The following is a 13,554-nucleotide window of genomic DNA, read 5'->3' as shown; positions in this document are numbered from 1 at the left end:
AGCTTATTCCTTTTTTAATACCAGCTAGAATTAAACCTAACAAGGGCGCCCTCTAGTGGACCACGGACTGTAGACAATCACCAAAAGGTACTTTCAGACCTTTACATTATTTCCAGTAGCTGGTAATTACCATTCGGCAGATACTGGGTGAACAGCGTAGGCTGGCAGCTTTGGGAGACACCAAGTGAAGAGGATAAATAAGCTTGCGTATGGCTCAAAACCAAACCCGGGACTCAGACTCCCACTGTTTCCCACTCCCTTCTCTCAAGAGGCATACAGCCTGGGCAATTTTCTAAAAAAAATGACAGGTGAGCCAATCTAAAGTTGTAACATAGCCTATAGACTATTCAGTTGTCTACAAACTCCTCAAAATAGGTGAAACAACTTGTAATAGAAAAGAAAAGATATAAAGTTGTCCATTGAATGTTAAAGAAACTTACCGCTTAATGAAAAAGAGCCAAACTATATTTCAAAACCATCAAATGCAATATTCAAAGCTGAAACTATCCCAGGTTTAAATTTACTACGTGATGCACACAGAGTAGTTAGGGCCTCTGTAGAGGCATTTATATCTGTTGAGCCCTCCTTCAACTGTCCTCAGCCCCTAAGTATTATGCAGAACTCAGAACAGAACCAATGATAACACATTTATAGGTAGCAAAAAATAGTTCACCCCATATGTAAAGTAAAACAGCACTTGCATATAGTGCCTTTAAAAATGTTTCCCAAAACCTAAATCAGGGCACCATTTTTATAGTCATAGGAAAAACAACAAAGCATAGGAATTCTAACATTCCTCCATGAGAATTTCAACATTTTGTCTTTTTTTTTTTCCCTGACTGGTAAGGGGATCGCAACCCTCGGCACGGTGTGGTCCGCACCACACTCAGCCAGTGAGCGCACCGGCCGTCCCTATATAGGATCCGAACCCGCGGCTTCAGCGCTCCCGGCGCCGCACTCTCCCGAGTGAGCCACGGGGCTGGCCCTTGTTTTTTATCCTTTAACCCTGAATTATCAAAAGGTTAACACATTACTGCTTCAATTATAGGAGGAAATAGCTTTGCTTTTCCCATCTCCATTTTCCACTGTTGTTTTTGTGTTTATCAGAGAACCAAAAAGTACATGGATGCAGAACATTCATTCTATATCGATAATAATTCAGCTTCTTACAAGTCGTCCAAACAAGCAGGACAGATCAAGGCATCCTGGTGTGGACACACATGGGACACACAATGGGAATAAGATTCCAACCCAGCAAAAGGCCGCTTGGTTAACTTTACTCTTCCATTTGGTTGCGGGGCTAACCTTACCAACTGTATTCTTCAGTGTCATACTTGAGCTTTAAAGGGGGTGGAGTGCAGCCGAAAGCAGACTGTTTGGGGGTCAGGGATGCCATGCTTCCCACTGGGGCAACTGCACAGGGTACCGTGCCCTGTGAATGACGGGGCATGTAAGACAAAGGATTCTCCATATTACTCCAGGATGAGCCCATTTGGCTGGCGGTTGGGACACTGCACTTTGAAAGACCTGAAACCAGCCCCTAGTGCTGGGATTCAGCCAGCAACCTGAGGGGCCAGAGGCACTGTTCACCTTCCACCCAGGCTTTGTCTTAGAACAGGAGAAAGCAGGTCTGTAGGCCGGAGGCCGTGTCTACATGGCTGTCAACACAGATCAAGTGATGAGTTTTTCAGGTCTTCACTGAGTCGCACGTAGGGACCACACATCAGATTCTTCAGTTTCAAGAACCAGTCCAGCAACATATACACAGTCCTGTCCTTCAGGAGCTACTCCTATCCCTCCTGTTCTAAAAGCCTCTGGCGTGTTTCCATCACAATTTCCTCCATTATTTCTGGCTTTAAGATGTCTTTGATCTGAAAAAGAAAGAAAAAATTTGTTCAGAAAAGAAACCAATTATAAGCAGACCACCAAGCCAATACAAACACAGCAACCAAACATGGTAATATAAACTTTCTGTAGTCCTTTCATGTATCAGAGACTAAATGCTACAAGATATGATATGCTAGAACCACCTTAATAATATCAGCTAACGAGATACAGCTAACAAGAGCAAAGATATCCCAACGCTCATTAAAAAGATGGCTGAGATTTGGGATGAACCAGATGAAGTCCAAAGGGTTGCTGTCATAAACTAGTCCCACCTGGCACCTCCACCCCCACCAAGTCCTTAGGCTGGCACTAGACATTGAGAACATGGGAAGTATCTTGGGGAAAGATACCAGAAACTTATTAAGGCTATCCCCCAGGCCAGTTCATACTGATAGACATGCAAAAAAGTACTTGGGAGATGTGATTGCTGAAACTGAATGAACACGGAGCAGGTCACAGATCAGTAGGAAAAGGGAAGTCCTGGGTAGAGTACCTGATGTGGAAGGGATGCTTCGTAGCAGTACAGGATGCTGGTATCATACAGCATCATCCTCTGAGTTACTAGAGAGACAATGCAGTTCCGAAGCCGGGATATCACCTCCCGATCAGCAAGGGAGACAGGCTACAAGGGCATGCAAAGGGGAAGGGAAGGGAAGGGAAATATAAACAGGAGGAGAATAAGTGAAAAGTCACAATAAATCACAGAAAAGAAATCATTTGTGACTCAGAGAGGATCACTCTGGGACTCCAAACCAATCAAACAGCAAATTCCAAGGGAAATTAAAAAGGGTGCCTTTTTTCAGTGGCTCTTTGGCTATTACTCTGCAACTCTGCCATCTTTGCCAACAAAGGCTGTACCAGTCACTGAGTTCATTTCTTCCGGGAAGAGAAGGCAATACAATGTTCATGAACACACCTCAATAGAAATTCAAACTAACTCTGTCTACAGTGATAACATAGTTAAAAAACAATGAACTCCACCTGCCACAAAAATACAGTGGAAACCAAATGCTGCTCCATCCACCAACAGCAGTAATGGTGTGCACTCACCTCCAGGTTTGCAGTGAAGCCCCCTGCATCCTCTTCTTTATGCTCAGGCGTTGGGTAGATCCAGATAAAGCCATTGTTACCCAGAATGACAGAGGCACCACATGGCAGGTCATGGAAGTGAGTCTTTTGCCGTTTCACCAGGGAGGGAGAGACTTGGACCAGAACACCCTGACCTAGCTAAAGAAATAATCATAAGGTAGGTCACTCTAGGATCACCAGTGAGGTGAACGGAAAGTAGACTACAGAACACACACATCCTAGTTATATTCAAATCGGTGTTCTTCCTATTAATAATTGCTGTCACCTATATGCACATACATAGTATGCATTTTTGCAGAGAACACTTCTGGATTCGTAGGCTGTTTATACAGCCCAACAGGTGACTTTCAATACTCTTCTCTGTCATTTCCCTTTGCAATCATCATTACATTCTAAGCCAGGGCTAGTGTGCTGTCTGTTAGAGAAGCTGGAGCCAATGAGGACGTGAACTTGAGCCTCCTGTTGGCCAAGGAGTGCTGCCCTGTTCCATGACCCTAGCTCGCACTTTAATGCCAAACACTTATGCTGCCAGCTCCAAGTCCACATGCTGCTGAGGGAGGGTCTTGGGACCAGGCCTGTAAAGGTCAGCACCTAGTGTTCAGCTCCCAACTTCAAGTACTCTCAGTACATGAATGTGGTTGGCTGCAGCCACTCCGCTGAGGGAAGAGGTTTTTTTCCACTCAGAAAATGAATAGGTTAGGGCTGAGCCCGTGGCGCACTTGGGAGAGTGTGGCGCTGGAAGCGCGGCGGCACTCTTGCCGCGGGTTCGGATCCTATATAGGGATGGCCAGGGCGCTCACAGCGCTCACTGGCTAAGCACGGTGCAGCCAGTCTCAAAAAGGACAAAAAAAAAAGAAAATGAATAGGTTCACCCAGATAAAGCCAAGAGACTAATAAATCACAATTTGTTGTCTGAAGTATGCTGTCCTTAAAAAAATAAACAGCCTCAATAATGTAACCTCATACAAGAAAAGCAGTGAAATTTTATTTAGAGGCTCAGGTGACCGACCAATCTTTGCTAGCAATAATAGCCATCTCACTGACGGGATGCCTGTCTATGGCATGTTTCATCAGGCCCAGGCCTCCCTTTGTTCCAAGGAAGCCTCTCTGGCCCGGCCCCAGTGCGGAGCTGCAGTGCCCCCTGGAGGCAGCAGAGACAGCAGCGCCTCACAGCCCTGGGTCAGAGGTGCTCTTCTGCCTTAACAGTCTCCTCAGGAGAAAAAGGATAAAAGTGGGACGGGCCACTTAGCTCAGTTAGTTAGAGCGTCGTGCTGATAACACCAAGATCCAGGGTTTGATCCCTGTACTGGGCAAATGCCAAAAAAAGTAAAAATAAAAAAGAAAGGATAAAAGTTGTCCTCCTTTACAATGCCACTGACCCACAACTGTGTGAATCTGGACCTTCCTTCTGCTAAGCTCAGGGAGCATGATCAGTTTGTGGGACACCAGGCTTCAGTGCTTAACTTAAAGGGGTTCTTTAGGTCAGAATTCTAGAGAGTTATCGTGATTCAGAAATGGACTTTGAAGTCTCAGTGAGCAAACAAGAACAGCAAGAGCCCAACTTACTTTTCCATATTTCAGGCTCCTCGTGTGCAGAGAGACAGCTCCGTCAGAGAACACTGCCTGGACCTCAGCCTGGCCAGGATGATGAAGGAACAAACAGCAGCCTCGGCTGCCCACTTCTGTGTCACCTGCCTCCCCTGCCCCCTTGGCCCCATGCTTCCATCTTTTCCTCCCATCCCCAACATGGTCTTAGACAGACTCAGAGGACATCACTGTGACCTCACCTCTCCCCTTGCTTGTCATGAATATGAACAACACCTTTTCTACTCCCTGGCATAAAAGTTAACATCACTAAGAAAACTTAAGTCTAGCCTAAGCACAGGCCACCATAAGTTACAAGATGCAAAGAAATAACTCAGTAGCAGGTCTGAACGAGAACTGGGGAGTCAGCCTGAGTTAAGGAGACAGAGAAAGGCTGCAGCAGAGCCCTTGACACTTGGTCCAGGGCTCAGATCACGGCAAGGACTACATGTTTCTCCAGTCAGAGACATACGATGTAAGCCCCATACAAAAGAATCAAAATGCTAGAATATAAGGTACAGGATACACTGATAAGATCCCCTTCCTGCAAGAAACCTCTCATTGCAAGCTCATCTTCTGCAGATCTTCTCCTCTGAAATACACAAAGAAATGACCGCATTACTTAAGCCAGATCTCAGAAAGATCTCACCCCATCACTATTTTCTCTTTCACTTTCTCCTGCGATCTTTGAAGCCAACCACGATATTCAGACACTAAAAATTATGGAAGAGTAAGTAACCTGAGCCACTCGAGGGGAACAAGAGTGATACTCACAACTTAACCTCTGGACAGAACTTTCCGCAGCTCCTCTTCTCTTTCCGCTCTCCCTCCCTCCTCTGAGTAACACTATCTTACCTGATATTTAAAACCCTCTCCATGTCGACCAGCCTACTTTTCCAAACTCACCTCCATGACTGCTCTCCATGCTCTAGCAGCCCGACGGCCCCCCAGCCTCCCGTGTGGCTGTGTCTCTGCGCACACATTTACATTTTTCTCGAACTCCCTGCACTCATTTACATTCCCATGACTGCTCTCCATGCTCTAGCAGCCCGACGGCCTCCCGGCCTCCCGCGTGGCTGTGTCTCTGCGCACACATTTACATTTTTCTCGAACTCCCTGCACTCATTTACATTCTCTCCTTCCTCCAAGGATTAGCTCCAGTGCCAGCCTTTCCCATGAGCTTCTCCCACTGAAATTAATCACTCCTTTTGTACAAGCACTGCTTGTTTATTCTTCTCCTGCCAGGAACTTGGATCAGTTATCTCATATCCCCTGCTAGTCTATAAGCTCTTTAAGGAACTCAATCGTGCTTGGCATTCTCCACAGAACCCAGCACAGTAAGACTCTAAATATGTGCTGGACTAAAGATAAAGGTGAGCCGTGACATTTTACAAAAGGCTACAGCTTAGTTATAACTGAATGCCATTCAATTCACGAAAAACTAGTCTAAAGACAGCTTTTCAAGGAACACCTTCCCCGTGCAAAGCTGATACACCAAAAAAGGAAAATTACTAGCACCAAACATATAAAAGCTTCTCTCCCCAACTCTCTTTTGGGATTCCACTTCATGGATGTTTCAGATCTTACCACACACAAATTGCTGCCTATGCTGGCAGACCTGGGCCAACTTAACAGCCTTCATACACCCAAACTTCAGGTAGCAAACTTCACAGCAATCCTCTTAGGAGTAAAAGGGGCAACCTCCTTGTAAAGCAAAGTTCTCAGGTGGAGCAAAGGGCCCCACAGCTCTCGCAGCCCAATGTACAGTCGCAGGACCCAGATGGAGACCCTTACCAGCTCTCCTCCAGGAAGGTTCATGGACGAGAGAAGCAAGACTGAATCCAGCCTGGAGTTGGTCTCCACCTTCCACCTCTTCTGTTGAACCTACAAAAAAAGAAGTTCCACACCTGGACGGACACATGCTTGCAGGGCAAGAGCTCATATCATTAGTGACCAGTATTCCCAAATATAACAAGCCAAATATTTACATCAGAGGTCACATAATAGCCAAAAGTAATGAATGCTTTTTTCACATAACTACACACAGAATGACTGTCTCACTCATTAAATCACCAGCCTGCCTTTACTTTGTAAAAACTGATCTAACATGGACTTTACCTCTGTGATTCTCCCCACTACAATGTCTCCTACTTCACCATTATATCTGGAAGATAAAACAAAAGGTCATCTATCAGTGAATAGATTCTCTTACAAGACCAAGCACCATTTGAGATTTTGGTTAAACAGGATGATGGCCCTGATTAGGCACATTTAGCAAATGCATATAACTATGCTGTTTGGACTTATTTTCAGGAATTGATATCTTCAAACATTCCTACATGCATAAAGTCTCCATTAACTATCCTTAAATAAATCACTTACTGCAAGTTGTTTAGCCTAAAGCCCTTATTTTGTTAGGTTACGTGACAATGAAAAGCATGAGTTCTGCACCAACTAAAGGAGAAAGGCGATTTCGAGACAGAACACCAGCCAAACCAGTCTACTTGCTGTCTCCTCACCCACTGCCTGCTCATCTCAGTCCCCTTTGCTAGGTCCTCCTCCCCATTTCTAATGAAGTGCTCGATGCTGAAGGCTCAGTCACTAGACCTCTTCTCTATTCCACTCACACTCACCTCTTGGTGAGCTCATCCAATCTAATGGCTTTAAAATACCACTGATAATTGCATTATTCCTCTGAATTCCAGATTCTATTCAACTGCTAGCTACCCAACATCACCATTTAGATGATTAACAGGCACTGTCAAATATAGCAAGCCTAAAAACTAAGCTTTCCAGCAGCCCCCTTCCCTCCTCGGTAGCAGACTGTGCCTCTCCCAGTCATCCCCATCTCAATAAATGGTGACTCCATCCCCTCATTTGCTCAGGCAAAAAATCTTGGAGAGTAATGCTTCAAGACAAGACCAGCAGCAAATCCTGCTGGCTCTGCCCTTAAATATATGCAGGATATAAAAGGCATCCAAATTGGAAAGGAAGAAGTAAAAGTATCTCTATTTGCAGACAACATGGCCTTATATATAGAAATTCCCAAAGAATACAAAATCCAACACCCTTTCATGATAAAAACACTCAGAAAACAAAATACACACAGAATCTAATCACTACTCCCCACTGCCACTGCTGCCACCTTAGTGCAAGCTATCACCACTTCAGGTGATGAAATATTGTCCCCTCATCCATCTCCATAAGCCTGCCCCTGGCCGCCATTCAATCTCCCCGCAACATCCAGAGTGATTTTATCAAAACGTAAGGCAGATCATGTCCCTCCTCTGCTCCGCGCCCCTTCCAATAGCTTCCCAGATTACACAAAGTGGAAGCCAAAATGCTTCCACGGCTAGAAGGCAGGCCAACTGTTCACCCATCTCAGCTCTCTACCTGTGTCTGCTCCTGTTCTCCCCCTCACTTGCTCTGTTCCAACCACACTGGCTTCCTTTCTGGGGTAACCTTTACTGAATGCTTCTAGGTACTGGGCCCTGTTCCAATTACTTTACATGCACCATCACATTAAATTCTAACGAAAATCCCATGAGGCAGGTCATGCTATTATCCTCACTTTGCAGAGGAGGTAACCAAGGCTTGGTTGGAGAGGTCAGGTAACATGGGGAAACCTTTGAAGCCTGCACTGATCTATACCACCCTTCCTATAGTCATGTTTAAAATCACAGACCTACAGCATGATAGGGTAGGCAGGGGTTGGGATGGGGTGGCAGAAAAGACCTGGTTGAACAACATGGATGCCATAAGAAAGAGAATACACACCTTTTGTTCTCACCTGGTTTTCAAAGCTTTCACACAGATCAACTTGTTTACTCTCTCCACAGAGCCAGCCACAGAGGCAATGAGCTTCTCTTCCCCCATATACGTTCCATGACCTCTGTTGCAAGAAGAGGATACAAAGAAAGAGTACCAGTGTAACAGCTGAGGTGACCTCTCCCCTCAGGAAGGATGTGTTCCTCAGACCTAACAGGCTCTTCCTCCCCTAAAGCCTGGCTTTTGTGCTGCCTGCTCTCTGCCTGGAACACCCCTTCTCCAGAGAGCTACACAGACATCTCCCTCGGCATACTCAAATCTACTCAGATATCACTTTCTCCAGCAGGCCTACCTGGACTATCTCATGTAAAACAGTATCCTACCCCACAGCTGCCACCCCCACCCCCGTATTCCCAACCACATTCCACTTACTCTGCTCCACTTTTTTCTCCTTGCACTTATCACCAAACATTCTGAATAATTTGCTTGTTGTGCTTATTGTTTACTCTCTGTCTCTCCCTGTTAGAACATAAACTTCACCAGGACAGAGATTTTCACTTATACTCCCAACCTCACTAAGTATATGCTGAAAGCATGAGTGAAGGAATGAAACGTAAGATCCAGTAACCTTAAGCTAGGAGTTTAAAGGGCAGTGGTAAAAGGCACTGCTGTAAATGCTGTACCCCTTGTATTATGTCTGTGTGTACCAAAAAAGAAAAGGCGGAAATGCCCCTAGAGTTCATTATTTACGATGGTGATATAATGGTGGGTTTTGCTTCGTTTCTCACATTATTTCCTCATCTAATCCTCACTACTTATCAAATAGTTACTGTTATCATTATCTTACAGATGAGGCAAGTGACTTGGAGAGGTAATACCGCTAAATGATAATATGTGATAGCATCAGGACTGGAACCCTGTCTCAAGAGCCTGCCCTTTTAACCAAAACACACTGTACCGCCCTTAGATTCAAAGTTTGTATAACTGGGTGCACGTAACACAATATATAGCATGTTTGCCCTAAGCCCAATTACTGATTCCAAAACCGAGCGCCTAGCTCAGAGATGAGAGTGAAGGAGAAAGAGACCAAGCAGGAAAGCCCACCGTTCCCTCAAACAGCTGAAAACTGGAAAGAGGCCCCTGCTCCTAATCCCTCCTGGTTTTCAAGGTCTCCAAGGAAGGCTCAGAGACAAGGACTTCAGAGGACCCAAAAGTCCACAAGAGGAGGTTTCAGGGGGCTGAGACAAACACAGAAGGGGACATAAGATGCAGGGAGTAAGAAGCACGAGGACGCGAAATGAGGCAACTGGGATGCTCAAGAAATGTTCCCTGCTACCCGCGGGGACTTAAACGCAAGGGAACAAGAGGCCCAGGTTTCGGGCAAGCAGGCCACGTGCAGAGCCCTGCAGCCGCTCCCCGCCGCTCCGGGTCCCCCAGGTCCCCCAGGCCCCCACATACCGCATGAAGCCCGTGTCCGTAGTGATCGTGTCACCCGGCACCACCAGGTGTTTCTTGGAGTCGCGGCCCAAGGTCTCGCTAAGAGGCTTGCGAGCAACCGGAAGCCTCATCTCCATCGCCATCTTGGCGCCAATGACTTGCGCAGGCGCAGCTCGGCCGGAAGGTGCGGTATCGGCTCTGCGACGCCGGGCCGGCGCTCGGAGGGGCGGGGCCTCAGCGCAGCCACCAATGAGAACTCACGGTCTGGAGGCCATGTTGACTATTGGCAACCATTAGGTTAACCTGAAGGGAGGGAAGGAGCTGAGTTGCCATGTTTACTATTGGCCAGGGAGCGTCTGCGGAATAATCTCCCATTGTATGGCTAATGACTTTTTACCCAAACTGTCTCGTACTCACAGCCCATTTATTGTTTACCAGAGTTAAGGATCACTGAGAAACAGGCCAACTCTGAGTTGAGTTTCTGTCCAAGTCTAAGCAGCTAAAATCTGGTTTTTTGGTGTGAGAGAGCGCAGGAGGATCAGGGATGGGATCGACAGAGAACACCTTCGAACAGAAAGAAGAATCGTTCCGGGTAGCCCCAGTATCCGACAGGACAGCCGCAGGTGCTGGTTCAGACTCAGCCATCACCTGCACCCCCAAACGGTGCTCCAGCGACGACTCACTGGGTCTGTTCTTCATCACGACCTTTCGAGGGAGCTGATCTGCTCTAGCATTTCGTTCGAAAAAATAAGGAACCGTCTAGGAACGCAGGTCAAACCTCAGGGAAGGCAAGTGCGCATGTCATGAGCTTGCGTTGGCTCCCGCAGCGGGTCGAGCGCTGTGCGTGTGCCAGGCACTGCGCGAGGGGTCGGCGGCGGGCAGACACGTGCCCGGCGGCTCGAGTGCGGCTCCCGTCCCCTCGTCTGTTCTGCTCGTCTCCCACCGCCCCTCCCTCCCCTTGGCCTGCAAGGATACAGCACTCACAACAACCCGAGTTCCAACCTCGGGGAATCGAGGATGGTAATTCTTCACGCACAGGGACTCTAAAGAGGATTGAATGACTTGCATCAGCCACACACTCTATGGTCAGGAAGTCGAGTCCCACTGCCTCCTCAAGACATCTCCAAAAGGACAGCACGTCTTTCGCCTAAGCAAGGCTCTTTCTCTGAACACTTGTCCAGAAAGCCCGTCGGTGCCATAAGTGCTAGTGCCCCGGAGGTCATCGGGTGAGCGGGCGGGCCAGACCGTCGCCCTCCTCCCTGCCAGGGGGAAGGCTCAAGGCCAGTAACGTGCGGGAACGGCCCCTCTGTTGAGTCCGGCCTCGGCCGCAAGAGGGCGATGGTGTCCTTTGGGCCAGCGCAGCCCAGGCAGCTAGGGAACGAGTCTGCACCGAGTATCCCTAGACCAAGAGGGGATATAGTCCTGGCATCCCTCAGTTTCATTCCAGGAAGGACGGACATAACCTTAAACCCACCCATTCTCACAACACTCGCATTCACCAGAGCTTGTCACGAGACCGGCATTGTGGATACCCATTTATGAAGGAGGGAATGGACGCCCAGAGAGGACCAGACTTCACATGGCAGATGGTGGCAAGACCAATGTTCCTCCCAACTGCACCTGCTTTACCCCAGAGCCTGCACCGTTTCCCAAGGGAAAACTTCCTCTTTACACCTGAAGGTTCATGAATAGAAATCACTGGGAGCTTCCGGATAGCTGAACACGTGGAAGGTTCTGGAGGGTGGCGCACCTGGGGAGGGCATGGAAGCTCCGCATCTCCTCCCCTGTGCCTTGCCCTATGCATCTCTTCATCTGCCCAAGCCTGCAGATCAGTTCTGTAATGCCTTTGGGGTGTTGCAGCAATGTGGTCCTCCTGCCTCTTTGAATAATATTCAGACAGCAATTAACAAAGACCAGCCAGGGAACCCTACAGAAGAGTATGTCCAGCTTTTTGCAGCGCTGATTGCAAGAACAGTAAAAGACATTGATGTTTTGATACATTTCTTATCCAGTGAAGAATATACAGCTGCCTTACAGGCTGCTAGCTTATATAAGCCAGGAGAAGGACGCCATGAAGCTGCTACATGTCTGGAGGATGCTGTTCATGAAGGGACATGCTTCTGGATAATATACAGAGTGCACTTGCTGGTACTGCACAGTCACAGCTGAAGACAAGAAATGGGACCTATAACCAGTCTCTTCCAGACTCATCGCACCAGTGAACAAAATACCATGTGGCTGAGAAAAGAACTATTTCAATGCGGTTAAGAATTCTGCATCAGATTTAGAAGTAAGCCTTACCAACAGTTACAGAAACATTAAATACTGTGATGTGTGTTACCTTTTTAGCTACTTTTAATAGTCTTCTATTTCATTCAATAAATAAGCTTATAAAATTGTGATTTAACCAGCTTTAAACCATCATTGTATCATTATTTTTTATCTGAATGAAATTCAGATATTGAATTTCAATATCTGATCACAGTCATTAATGATCATAATATAAACAGATGTTCTGGAGGGTGGCGCACCTGGGGAGGGCATGGAAGCTCCGCATCCCCTCCCCTGTGCCTTGCCCTATGCATCTCTTCATCTGCCCAAGCCTGCAGATCAGTTTTGTAATGCCATTGGAGTGTTGCAACAATATGGTCCTCCTGCCTCTTTGAATAATATTCAGACAGCAATTAACAAAGACCAGCGAGGGAATCCTACAGAAGAGTATGTCCAACTTTTTGCAGCGCTGATTGCAAGAACAGTAAAAGACATTGATGTTTTGATACATTTCTTATCCAGTGAAGAATATGCAGCTGCCTTACAGGCTGCTAGCTTACATAAGCCAGGAGAAGGACGCCATGAAGCTGCTACATGTCTGGAGGATGCTGTTCATGAAGGGACGTGCTTCTGGATAATATACAGAGTGCACTTGCTGGTACTGCACAGTCACAGCTGAAGACAAGAAATGGGACCTATAACCAGTCTCTTCCAGACTCATCGCACCAGTGAACAAAATACCATGTGGCTGAGAAAAGAACTATTTCAATGCGGTTAAGAATTCTGCATCAGATTTAGAAGTAAGCCTTACCAACAGTTACAGAAACATTAAATACTGTGATGTGTGTTACCTTTTTAACTACTTTTAATAGTCTTCTGTTTCATTCAATAAATAAGCTTATAAAATTGTGATTTAACCAGCTTTAAACCATCATTGTATCATTATTTTTTATCTGAATGATATTCAGATATTGAATTTCAATATCTGATCACAGTCATTAATGATCATAATATAAACAGATGTACTATAAAATTGTATTGTGACTAAAAAAATCACTGACAAATTTAGATTAATATGAAAAGAAGACAGAGCAAATTTTATTATTTAACGTGCTAGAAGAAGGCAAATCATCTCACAAGAGATTAATGTCCCAATTTTTCACTGGGGTAAAGAGTTTATATACTCATTTCCATAGGGAGAGGGAAGATAAGGGTGTAGGAGTAAAGATTTTTAGGGGTACACAGTGGGCCTAGAGAACAATACGATGGCCTGGGACAAAGTCTGTTTTTTCTTCTTTGGTGGGTGTGTACTTTAGGCAGATAAGGGAACCAGCATCGTCCTGTACTTTGGAGATCGACAGAGGATTGAGAGACTGGGTGGGTTGGGGGTGGGGCAGAGGGGTGGGAGTGGAGGGTTCAGAGAGACATTGGGGCTACTGCTTTATTCCAGCATGTCAAAGCACCATATTTTGAAGTAAGAGCTTTCTGCACCCCACCACGTGCTTCGCTGGTCCTTTT

At 46.4% G+C, this 13,554-nt stretch overlaps 1 protein-coding gene across 1 annotated transcript; it reads right to left on the bottom strand.

Annotated features, from left to right (window-relative positions):
* Positions 1-1,136: 1,136 nt before the first annotated feature.
* On the bottom strand, positions 1,137-9,927 carry EXOSC2 (exosome component 2). The gene is made up of 9 exons (XM_008581683.1): positions 9,787-9,927; positions 8,351-8,452; positions 6,679-6,724; positions 6,355-6,444; positions 5,087-5,152; positions 4,543-4,611; positions 2,938-3,114; positions 2,381-2,509; positions 1,137-1,871 (listed from the first exon to the last, which is right to left on the bottom strand). The coding sequence occupies exons 1-9, from the start codon at positions 9,906-9,908 to the stop codon at positions 1,791-1,793; spliced, it is 882 nt and encodes a 293-aa protein (XP_008579905.1). The 5' UTR covers positions 9,909-9,927; the 3' UTR covers positions 1,137-1,790.
* Positions 9,928-13,554: the final 3,627 nt, after the last annotated feature.

The sequence above is a fragment of the Galeopterus variegatus genome, unplaced genomic scaffold (genome assembly GCF_000696425.1).
Source record: "Galeopterus variegatus unplaced genomic scaffold, G_variegatus-3.0.2 Scaffold2432, whole genome shotgun sequence".
Classification (NCBI taxonomy): Eukaryota; Metazoa; Chordata; class Mammalia; order Dermoptera; family Cynocephalidae; genus Galeopterus; species Galeopterus variegatus.
The sequence above is the reverse complement of the archived record's forward strand: the minus strand, read 5'-3'. Positions and strand labels throughout refer to the sequence as shown.

Excerpts from the sequence above, each read along its gene's own strand:
- EXOSC2 (XM_008581683.1), bottom strand. The coding sequence starts at position 9,908 with ATGGCGATGGAGATGAGGCTTCCGGTTGCTCGCAAGCCTCTTAGCGAG. Across the intron at positions 8,453-9,786 it reads ACGGACACGGGCTTCATGCG|AGGTCATGGAACGTATATGG; the intron begins GTATGTGGGGGC and ends TTCTTGCAACAG. Across the intron at positions 6,445-6,678 it reads TAGTGGGGAGAATCACAGAG|GTTCAACAGAAGAGGTGGAA; the intron begins GTAAAGTCCATG and ends CTTTTTTTGTAG.